At 32.5% G+C, this 11,976-nt stretch overlaps 1 protein-coding gene across 4 annotated transcripts; it reads right to left on the bottom strand.

The window, feature by feature from the left end:
• Positions 1 to 526: 526 nt before the first annotated feature.
• Positions 527 to 7,118, bottom strand: LOC8261136 (dipeptidyl aminopeptidase 4). 4 transcript variants are annotated; one of them, XM_015717731.3, is made up of 7 exons: positions 6,862 to 7,118; positions 6,661 to 6,752; positions 6,100 to 6,534; positions 5,318 to 5,512; positions 4,165 to 4,194; positions 2,119 to 3,228; positions 527 to 1,388 (listed from the first exon to the last, which is right to left on the bottom strand). In XM_015717731.3, exons 3-7 carry the CDS (start codon positions 6,514 to 6,516, stop codon positions 837 to 839), a joined length of 2,304 nt encoding a protein of 767 aa, XP_015573217.2. In that variant the 5' UTR covers positions 6,517 to 6,534; positions 6,661 to 6,752; positions 6,862 to 7,118; the 3' UTR covers positions 527 to 836. The 4 variants fall into 4 exon arrangements, with proteins under 4 accessions (XP_015573217.2, XP_025012685.2, XP_015573216.2 ...); XM_025156917.2 differs by having other exon boundaries at positions 6,100 to 6,500; XM_015717730.3 differs by having other exon boundaries at positions 6,661 to 7,118.
• Positions 7,119 to 11,976: the final 4,858 nt, after the last annotated feature.

Below are 11,976 nucleotides of genomic sequence, written 5' to 3'. Positions count from 1 at the left end.
TGATGGGTCTGAACAAGTGGAATTAAGCACTAACATTTAAAAGAAAGAAATGATCATTAGGGTGCAAGTGTGTTATTATTAAGGGTGAAAACGGTTCGAGGAATCCGGAAATTGGATAACTAATGAGATTGATCATTAGGGTGCAAGTGTGTTATTATTAAGGGTGAAAACAGTTCGAGGAATGCAAAAATTGGATAACTAATGACATTCAAAATCGTATAAAAAAATAATTTCAATACGAATTGGAAATACATTTTTGGTTCAATCTTTTGGTATTTCCGAGTCTTATTCTTAGCCTTATTATATGAGACCAAGAGGCATGCCTGCGATGATGGCAGCAAACACCATGCCCATATGCCTTATTGCTCCCTCTCATATTATTAATAAACAATTGGCTTATGCAGTTCCCTTTTTTTGATACAGAAAGAAACCCAAGACTGCATGTTTTAGCATACAGTAGAGAAAATTTTGTGTCCTATCACTTGCAGCTTATAGACAATTAACATATTTGGAAGGAAACTTGACATAAAACAGAACCTACAGTAAAAATTTATTACTGGGCATTATTATGTGTACTTACCTAATGAAATTGGCTTCTGATCCCTATCCTTTTTATACTCTGAAGAAACTTTTTAAGAATAATTTTGAACCAGGGATTCAAAATGTTTCTCTATAACAAGTTGTTTTACAATGACTCGATGCTCTGATCATCCATTCGCAAATGACTATCAATGACTTGGACGTGCACTTCTGGTCGCAAAAAAATGACCGACCATTGCACCAATGCTCATCCACAACACCTTGAACATACAAGCAGTGCTTATATGCTTCACACTTCACAAACTCCGCTCAACAAACTCCCAGATTCTTTCTTCCATGTAAACCCGGGATCTGTGCCACCGTAGCGTGTGTCGTTCATCTGGGAAAATTAGTAGTTCATATGGTTTTCCAGCAGCTACTAGTGCGTTGACAAGCCGTGCTGTGTGTCTAAAATGCACATTTTCATCAATCATGCCATGCACCAATAATAACCTCCCTTTTAACTTGTGCACATGATGCATCACAGAGCTGTACTCGTAACCAGAGGGATTCTGAGAAGGCAATCCCATGTACTTCTCAGTATAAAATGTGTCGTACCCATCCCATGAAGTAACAGGAGCACCAGAGACAGCACAGCGGAAGACATCAGGAAACCTGGCCAATATCATAGCTGACATGTATCCCCCATAGCTCCATCCATACACTCCAATATGGCCAACTTTTGCCAGCCCCTGTTTGATGAGCCATTCAGTTCCAGTAAGCTGATCCTCAGCATCAATACGGCCAGCATTATATTTAAGAGAACCTTCAAACTTTAGGCCACGTCGTGCACTTCCCCTATTATCCAACTGTAAATAGCGGAACAATTAGATAAAACCTCTTTTTGAAGAACCAATATTTAGATAACATATTAGTTCATGGACCAAAGCAAGTTTCTTTTCCTGTCATAATCCATTATGAATTTAAGTTAGTCACAATGATGCATGACTAGTGTAAGATGAACACAAACATGCTTCTCAACCAACAAACTAGTATCCTGATGGTTTTGAAATTTCAGCTGCCGAACATCTTTCTTTCTGTCGCAGGATATTTCAAAAGCAGAACTTATAATTAATTAATCAATGATATCTAAGCCTGCACGCACTCAGAAGAATATATGAAAATATCCAGAAATGCTTACACAATAAAATACAAATAAGAACAAGTACTTTTAGATCATATTCATAATCTTAGCTTCTAACAGTTGATAAAACCCAGAAGTTTAGATCCCCAGTAAAGGTAATCTCTAAACATGCACCAAGTGATAATAGTCAAGTATAGATCATGAAACAGAAAGTAATACATAATTTGAAAAATCCTTAAATGAGGTGATTAATTAAATAGGAGCCCTCAATCTCCAAAACTTGAAATCAAAAGTTTTTATGCTACAATAATGAATTTAATAAAGCATTCACACTGCAGATGTGGAAAATCTAAGTGATTATGGAGAAGTAACAACACATGCTAATTAGTATAACTAGAGAAATAAAAACCAAGTCAAAGTTTCAGGATGTCTGCAGTCAAAAAGTAAAAACTAACCTTCCACACTAGAATGCCTTTGCTCCGTAGAAATTGAGCTCTCATGTCAACTGTATTTAACCAAGAATCACAGACATATTGTACACATGGGCCACCATATACACTGATCAAGGTTTTGTATGGTGGTGGTCCAAATTTTGTTGGGTCAGGCTTATATAAAGCACCATATAATATGGTCCCATCACTTGCCTGTACCTGGACTATCTCTGGAGGCTCAAGTTCAAGCCTTTTAAATCGTGGAATGGTGAATGGCTGTTCATAAAGAGGCATAATTACACTTCCATCGTGCAAGGAGGTATACAAAACCCTAGGGGGAAAGTCAAGGGAATCGTGAATATCAACAAAATTACGCATGTGGTGATCAAGTACAACCACGTGTTTCCCCTTACCATGTGTTAATCTCACTGGGCCAAGAAAGTTTTGGCTGTCATCTCTGAACAGTTTAGTGCAGTAAAGGTTAAATTCCAACGGTCCCTCTAGAGTTGCAGTAAAATATACAAGCCCTGAAGCCTCATTTACACCAGCAATTTGCTCAACCATCCATTCACCTTCAGTAATAGGACCCAAGCATGTGCCATTTGCATCATGGAGATACAAATGTCTGAATCCAGTTTTCTCACTAGCCCAGATAAACCCACCAGAGTATTTAGTGACACTTTTATCTAGTGGAGTGAAGCAATCATGTAAATTAACCCATTTATCTTGTTCTTCAACTAATATAACTTTTCCTTGCCCTGTCTTAATATCAAACTTAATGATCCTTAATTTGGTGTGAGACCTGTTCAGAACCTGAGCAGTGAGAATATCTCCACGCATCCAATTGACTCTGGTCAAATATTCGTCCTCATTGTCCAGTTCTTCTGTTCCTCCACATACAAGATCCATCCAAGTGATAGAACCACCAGCAATAGAAACTACCCCAAGACGAACTTTGACATTGGAAGCTCCTGCAAAGGGATAAGCATGGTCTTCCTGTGACTCTAAACCAACAGAGCTTTTACCTTGGTGCATAATTCTAAAAAGAGGTATTCCTGATGAATCAACTTGTGTGAATGCAATGAATTTGCTGTCAAGTGACCACCAGTATCCATTCTTCCTATCCATTTCCTCCTGCAATCAATAAGATTAAGGACCTAAGGAAAAGCCTACCTCCACCCACATGAAAAAGAAATCCAAAAATAGCAATTGTAACATCATCTAGCCATAGAATCAAATTACATATAACAAAAGGGGGTGCCGCCCATGATTATAATGTACACTCTATTGAACTCCACAAAAAAGAGTTGTTGACAAAATTTGCAATTACAAAAAATGATCAATAGGGACATTCCTTGTTTTATATATATACATATGGCATATAAAAATTCTTTTATAGTCTAGATATAAGTCCCCATTTATACTAAACTGATAGATGAATGAAACACATGCATTAGTTTTAAGCAAATGAGTATGTGTAACTCATCTAATGCCAAAGTGTAAAACACTCAACATACGTATCATTTCCCTATTTGTTGCGGTGTATGCAGCTAGCTAGTGTAGATAAGAACTACCCTATAGCATACACATTTTACTTCACTATATTCTGCCAAAGCTTAATTAGATGCAAGGAGATATAGTCCTTAGATTGGCTAGCTATATTTATCCTAAGAGCCCTTAGTTTTTAACATTCTCTAGATATGGCATCCTAAGTGACATGATGATAAGAACCTTCCAGTCTTTCAAGAGTTATAAGCTCCATTTCCCCATTTTCTGTACACAATTAATCCTAAGAGTTGCATTCACCAAAAGCCGAGAGTTTTTACCCACTAAACATTGGAGCAAATGATTCATCAATCCCTTTCCTTCCAGCAAAGAATGCATCCATTTCACCGAACTCTCTATCTATCTCTCACTCTCAGTGAAATTTCCCAAGCAACTTCCAAGAGGCTCCTTGAGATAAAGCTGACACTTGAGAGGTTGGGAAAGAAAATTGATCGCCAAGCATATAGGATCTAAGCTAATGTAGACATGGAGAAGGAAAAGTAAGTATTTGGACATAGCTCTCACCTGAGCAATATATTCAGCAAGGCCATGAGTCTGCAAAGGAAAAAAAAAAAAAAGAGCATGTCAATTGCGAAGTAAAGGAACCTTAATAGATTTTCAAGACTTTATTCACAAGTGAAATATTATTCTAGCCCCAAATTCATATGAATTGCCTGAGAATTGAAGAAGCAATCTAGGCCAGTGGTAGAGCCTCAACGCTGATGCCAGAAAATCCACTTTAAAATCCATCTTAATTTCAAAACTGAAAACACTTGATATACAGGCATATAATCAATAGGCAAGTTGGAAATCACTAATTGATAGTGATTTATTTGAAAACATGTCCCATAAAGAGCTGCAGGGCAAAAAAATTCCATGTAGCAAATGCCACCTTGAAATTCATGGAGTAAGTTATAATAACACTTTATGGATAGGTGCTGTTCATAAAGTGTCCCTAGGGCACTTGATAAAAATCATTTATATTTCCTAAATTACCTCCACTAATATCCTAGCATTAATTAATTCAACTTTATATTCAGTAAAATTGGTTTTATTTCCCTAAAAACTATATATAACAATCTCATCTGAGCTTAAACTGCAGAAGCATTAAGATCACAATAAGGAAAAATATATACACATACGTACAAGCATTCATACACACACAACAAAACCATAATAAGAAAATAATAATCATTTAAAGCTCTATGCGTGTCATAAAAATACGTGATAACCTGAAATAAATCGGCCATATCGTAATATTTTGCTAATGGAGCTCAACATGTTAAAGTATTATAAAAGTAAAAAAGGAAAAAGTAGAATAAGAATGAGAACAAGAGAGAAAATGAGCTGTAATTTCCTTTTTCATTATAAACCACATCATAATTAATAGTTTGTGATGGATATATTCTCCTAAGGCACTTTTGATATAGTCCTTATAACTAATGTGCCTGATATCACATTTTAAACCAGTAAAGAAGTTGAAGAAAAAAACATTGTTTAGAAGAATGAATCATACAGCCAACAAAGAATAACAATTAAAAAAAGGCATATTGTAAACACAGGTTAGTCACTCGAAATAATCCAAACTTTACCTGAGAGCAGAATAACGTATATAGTAAACAACATCAATGATCTTAAAAATTCACCTTTGTAGCAATAGCAGTAAATTGAAGCTTACCACTGTATTTCCCTGGGAACCAAAAGTTAATTGTTTTGATTCGTTGTATAAGAGATTTAGAACATGCAACTCGCTATCCTTTACATAAGCAAGCATGGTACCATCAGGAGATAGATGTGGATCAATAATCGGTGACAATGGTGAACTAGGAAGCTTGAGCTCTGGTTTTGATGAAGAAAGTTCCTGGAAATATATCTGCAAATACAACAGGAAAAAAACATCAGTAGAGCTTAGTGATTTCAAATTAAAGGCATTAATAAGTGATTACATTTATAAAGACATACAATTAAGATGCTTTTTTAATATTAAGAAACCACAGATTTTGTTAATGGATAAGTCAACCAGCGACATGTACAAACAATTGCAAAGTCTCAAACCACAGATTGGTGCAATGATCACATGTTCATAATGATGTAAAAATAAGGTGCAACACTGAATCATCAAGAATTTAAAATGAAATAGTTGAAAAGCTAGGGTTTATTATACCACAGATTTTATGGAACCCTCACACCCCAAATATTAACTTAAGAAACATTTGTTAACGATTAAATTATAGCTAAAATTATCAAATATAATGCCACCAATTGCAATGTGCGAAATAAGATTCAAGGCAACTTTGGAATACCACCAGCAAAAAGTACCACCAATGAAAACATACTTTATCACTTTACCTTGTTAAGCCAAATAATGTACATGTACATTATGTCAAGTGACAAATACCACAAAGCTAGAAAGAACTAAGAAACAATTACACTAATGTCAAGAAATGAGAGAAGACAAACCCCTGCAGGCAATGGCACCATAACTGCTTTCTTTTTAAAACTTGTCTTCACCCATTCATACTGGGTCACTCCTAAGCCGCGTTCCCTTGACCTTTCCCTCCTCAACTTCTCTTCGGGCGAAATATTACTCTCATCAAGTCCACCATCAGGAGGACTAAAAAACAATTCTTGCTTAAAAGTCTTGAGATCAAAAGCAAACACCTTTCTACTAAACAAAAAAGTGATTAAAGCATCATCAGGACTGAAACTTATTGAAGTGGGTGCACCATATCCTGGCAATGGTGATTGTACAATATCCTCAACCGGGAAAAGAATACAATCATCAAGATTTTGTGGGGTTGTATTGTCAGTCATAGGCATGTCGTTATTGAATGATCTCAATCTCTTCAATTTCTTGTTCTCTTCAACAGATTGCATTACAAAAAGAACCAAACACTTCAAAGAAAAGAACCCAAAAAAAAACGTGTATTATCTATAATGATTTTAGCAACTTTAAATAAGTCCATTTCTGCAATAAACCAAATAAAATAAACGAAGTAAATAACATACATAAATGCATACCTTCCTGCTAAGACACTTAAAGAATTACTTCAGTAGCAAAGCTTTGACCATCAAGAGAAACAATAAGGTGGATCCGATCACATATTACAGAGCTGCACCGAATCCACAAAATCATATCTTTCTTTCTGATTAAACTAAAAAATCGGAACTTTTTAGCTTAAAAGAAGAAATGTGTCGGAAATAGTTTTATTTTGCTTTTACCTGGAAAGGGAAAAAAATTGAGAGCCCATGAACGGCAAAGAAAAAAGGGAAAGAAAGGGATGGATCAGTAAAGATTTTGTTCTTTTTAGCTGACTGGGGAAGATCGAATTCTTGATATTAGAATATAAAAGAATTGGAGAGGAACAAGGAATTGGATTCTCTCTGTTATAGTTGGGGATAAAGTGGGAAGAGGAGATCTGTTAAAAAGCTGAGTTCATTTCTTTCTTTATTTCCTACTTTCTTTCTTTTTGGTTGTTTGTTGGACCTTTTCAGTTTTGAACAGCTTGGACCTTTTTAGTTAGGTAATTTCTTGTAGTTTTTTACTTGATTTAAAATCCTCTGTCTATTTTGAAAGTTGCATAATTACACTCGATGCTCTTATAATTTACTGGATTTTAATCAAGACCTAATTATCTTAAAAATTTCAAATTTTGAACTTTTTAATAAAATTTAGCATATAATGAGTTTTAGCTGTCAGCTTTTTACTTTTTAAAACTAAAATATAATTTCTTTTGAGGTGGAATGTGTTTTAACTGATAAACATACCACTTTTTTAGTTGGGTAATTTTAAATTGACTTATATTGGGGTTTCGAGATTTATGGGTAATATATTGCCATTTTTAAGTAATATTTTTGTCATTCTTTTTCACATGAAGTATGGATTTTTTTACTATGGAACTCCAGCATGGAGGGTTTTTTTTTTTTGCAAATGAACTAGGTATTATAAAATATACTGGTGGTGAAATTTTTCATTTTGATAATTATAATCTTGGTAGGGTGGGATATTTGAAAATTGAAAGTGATGTGAAGAGTCTTGGGTACACTAGAGTTCTCAAGGTAGCCTGCATTATGTTAACAAAGTGTATTATTTATTTCATGACGATAAGGGAGTTATGTACATGCTAGGCTATGTTAGAAATAGGCTAATATCTGCATATGTGGAGGCTGAGTTGATTGTTGAGCATGAAGGAGAAAATTTGTCAACAGGTAATGAAGCTGGAGATGCTCATGTTAGGAATGAGGAAATAATTCGGGATGATAATATGGTTGAAGCTTCAGTGGTTGGAGGTGTTATGGAGGGTGCCAAATACAATGCCACTATCCAACTTGATGAATATATTCCAGTGGATAAAAGTGACACTAATGATAGGTTAGAAAATTAAGACTTTAACTCAGATGACGAGGAGCATTTGGAAGTCAGAAGAAACTTAAGATGAGCTAGACTACATGAAAAGATAAGGACTAATTGTTGTGAGGCAATTAGCAGACTCCTAAACTGGAAAATGTCAGCAACTGTGAAGTCTTAAAAGAAGGAGGAATCATAAAAGAGAGCTAAGAGGACTGCAAAACATGATCCACCAACAACAACAGTTGTATCTAATACTACTAGAGAAGAAAGTGGATATAATTCTGAGTATCAATCCTCAGATGACTCAATTCTTACTCCTATATCAAGTGATAAATATGACTTCATATCCAATTGTGTAGAGGAGGGAGAGGCTAAAGGTATACCACCCCAACTGTGATCAAGGAATCTAATGTCGGAACTTGGACTGAGATTTAAAGATGATATTGAGTGTAAAGGGGATTTCCCAAGATAGTTATTTTAAATGGGCACAACATTCGTTGTCATAAGAGTGGGTCTGGGAAATTAGATGCTAGATATGTGGATAGGTGTAATTGGAGAATTTATGAGTCCAAGTTACAAGATGAGGAAACTTTTATAATAAAGACATTATATCCTGAGCATACATGTGTGAGGGAAGGTTATAATAGATAATTGACTTCTAAGTGGCTAGTAAAAGAATACTTACTAACCATTAGGAGGAATCTTTTTTACGCAGTAAAACCTATGGAAGAAGAAGTGAAGCTCACATATGACTATAATCAACTTTGATGACTTGTTATAGAGCAAAATGGAAGGCTCTTAACATGATAAAAGGTTCCAAATAAGCTTTCAAAAGCCGGTGTAAAATAAAGTGTCAAATTTATTTATAATTTGGATACAATAAAAGAACTTATCTAGATAAAGATAAGCAACCATCCTCCAATAGTATTGTTCTAAAACTGAAGGTTAGTGTACAATTCTTTACTTTGATATGTCTTTCATAATAATTCAATTTTTTGCTAAGAGGACTCTTAACATATTCTTATTCATAGGATAAGTGAGGTAGGCCGAGAAAAAAAGGTTCTGACCAACCATAAAAGAACAAGAATAGGCCAGCTTATAAGACTGCTTAGCCAAGGTTAAGAAAGCCTAACAAAGAAGTGGATCCTGAGGTTGCAAATAAATTTAAGGAGAGACATATGGTAAATTTAGCTTCCCATTTATTGAGTTACTGGATTTATCTCTTTGAGCTTTACAAGCAAGCAAGCTACTTTATTATGTTCATATAGACACAACTAGGTTATGGAGTTAAGATCTTTTCAGAATCCGAAAATGTATGGTTTATGATAAGTTTGTAATCTTTGGTGTTTCGGTCTGTCTTAAATGTTTTGACATTATGTTGATGGTTGTTGATTTGTAATGTATTCAAATGCCAAGCAACAATAAAGTAAATTATATAAGTGGAGGTGTTGTTGCAGTAGCAGCTGTTAGTTCCACTAGTGCCACTCAAGCACCTGCATCAATCAATATACCTGAAGTAGACAATGCATAATCAAAACCAATACATGGTTCAAGACCACTATCAGCTCAAAGGGTGGCAAGGTAGTTGTTCAACATTGATGATCAAATAGCAAGAGATAACTTCATCAGCAGCCAAAGATCCAATATTACAGGCGATCCAAGTTTGCAGTAGTTGAATGTCATTATTGAACACTTTTGCTTTTGTATGAACTTTAGTACTAGGGTTATTTCGCAACAATATCCATTAGTTTTTTGGCAGGATTATTTTAGTTGGCATTGTTATTTTAGTTGGCATTGTTATTTTAGTTGGATTTGTCTCATTGACGGTTGTTTCTTTTTTACAGTTCAACATATTGATGTTATGAATACTATGTATGAACTTTTAATTTATGGTTTTTGTTAGCAAGCATTGGAATGAAACAAGCAAAATGAGTTAGCTTTATATTAAAGAAGTAAATTATTTTCTATTAAATAAGCAAAACGACTCTAGTTCATATTTTCTCTATGCTAGATACATTCTCTTTATGTCAGATACAACTATCCAGCCTAATGTTTAATAGCTTTAAAACTAACCAACTGATCATAACAAACATTAAACCGACACTCATACACCTTAACCATACACATTATTTTCTTAATTTCACAACCTCTTTTTTTAATTTATGGTTGTCTATACATATATTGTTCCTTTCAAGCTCTAGCAAAGCCTTCCTTTTATTGACAATATCAATTTCAAAAACTAGAGCTCAATTGTCAACAACATAAAACTCTATTTTCTACTCCATAAATTTCATCTTTCCTCTTTCACCTTTAATACTTCCTCTAACCAATTTTTTTTTGTCAATACCTATATTAATAATTCCTTAACTCTTCTTGAATAATTTTCTTTCATCCATTTTAAAAAATAGCAATCGACAATATTAATGCTTCTACTTGATTTTTATAATCTTTTTACTTGTATCTCTATTTATGAAGTAAATTCTTAGTATTAGTAGAACTTGCATGAGTTGTCCACATATTAGAAATTATGTATATTGTTCATTATTAAAATAGTGTTTTAATTTAATTCATTAATTGATATTTATGGCATATGTTGTGAGTAATTCATTTTTTATCAAATTGCATAAAAATAATGCCAAAGAGGAATTTTTTTTGAAGATAAATTTAACTCAAATTTGTATAAATGAAAATATAAATTAAAAATTCCTATTTAAAAAAGAAGATTTGTTATTGAGGCAAAATATTTTAATACCAATATAAAAGAAATATATGTAACTCATCAAATTTAAATTAAATTGTTACATTTCCTACATTTTAAAAATATAAAAACATCTAACATGAATAAATAAAAATCAAAGACATAAATAAACAAATTAATACTTTTATATTATAAAAGACTAACTTTATTATACTCTAGTTAAATGCAGTTGGAACTTAGACTTCTTTTCATATTTTAATGATCAAATGATTACACTCTTTTCTCAATTATTATTTTTAATTGTTATTTTATTTCAATCAATTTTTGCTATATCAAAGTTAATGTATACCATAATTATTTTTGCTCGGTTTTTTTTTCTCTTTTTCTAATTTATAATATACTTTAAAAAATCAAATTATACTCAATTAGTAAATGACTAAATTTAATTTACATAAGCTGTTCACCCAAAATCATGAAACTAAAAGAGTATAAAAGATGAAAGAATAGAAAGCATACAATAGAAAAACAATGCATAAAATTCAAAGAAAAGAGAAACACAGATTATATATATCAATATGGGATGATATTAAGGCCAACTCATATATATAAGTAGTAGCCTCCTATTATGTTGTATTTATCTATTCTTTTTTATATAGAATTTATAATTTTTAAATGGATAATATAAATTAAATTATTTTATGGTATTAACTCAAACATCAAACAAAAAACACATATAAAAAGTCTTTTTAATAATAATAATAATAATAATAATAATAATAATAATAATAATAATGACAAATATTTTTGATAAAATAGTAAAATAAATATTTTAATGATAAAAAAATAATCATGAATTTATTCATAATCAAACCTTTTAGAATAATAATTCATAATTTATAAAAGAATATAATAAATTATGGGAATTTTACATAAATGTCTAAATATAAGAGCTATCTAACTTTTATACCAGCAATGCCTAAAATCTTACAAATATACGCTCAAAAGTAAAGAAACTTACTTATATACAAGCCATGAAAAAGCTATCATGTTTTTCTCAAAAACAACATACAAAAAATACCAAAAAATCGCAGCAATTAATTCAAATAAAATCGCCATATCAAATCTCAAGAAATCAACCAGAAATTTCAATAACAATTTGCAATAACAATATAAATGAGAGAATAAAAGCTTTTTTTACATACATTCATCAAAATCGAATATGAAAACAAGTAATCCGATCTTATTTATCTATCTTTTTTATTTCTTATTATTTTGAAAAAGAAAAAAA

This window comes from Ricinus communis, chromosome 1 (assembly GCF_019578655.1).
Source record: "Ricinus communis isolate WT05 ecotype wild-type chromosome 1, ASM1957865v1, whole genome shotgun sequence".
Lineage (NCBI taxonomy): Eukaryota > Viridiplantae > Streptophyta > Magnoliopsida > Malpighiales > Euphorbiaceae > Ricinus > Ricinus communis.
This window is presented reverse-complemented; position numbering and strand designations above follow the sequence as displayed.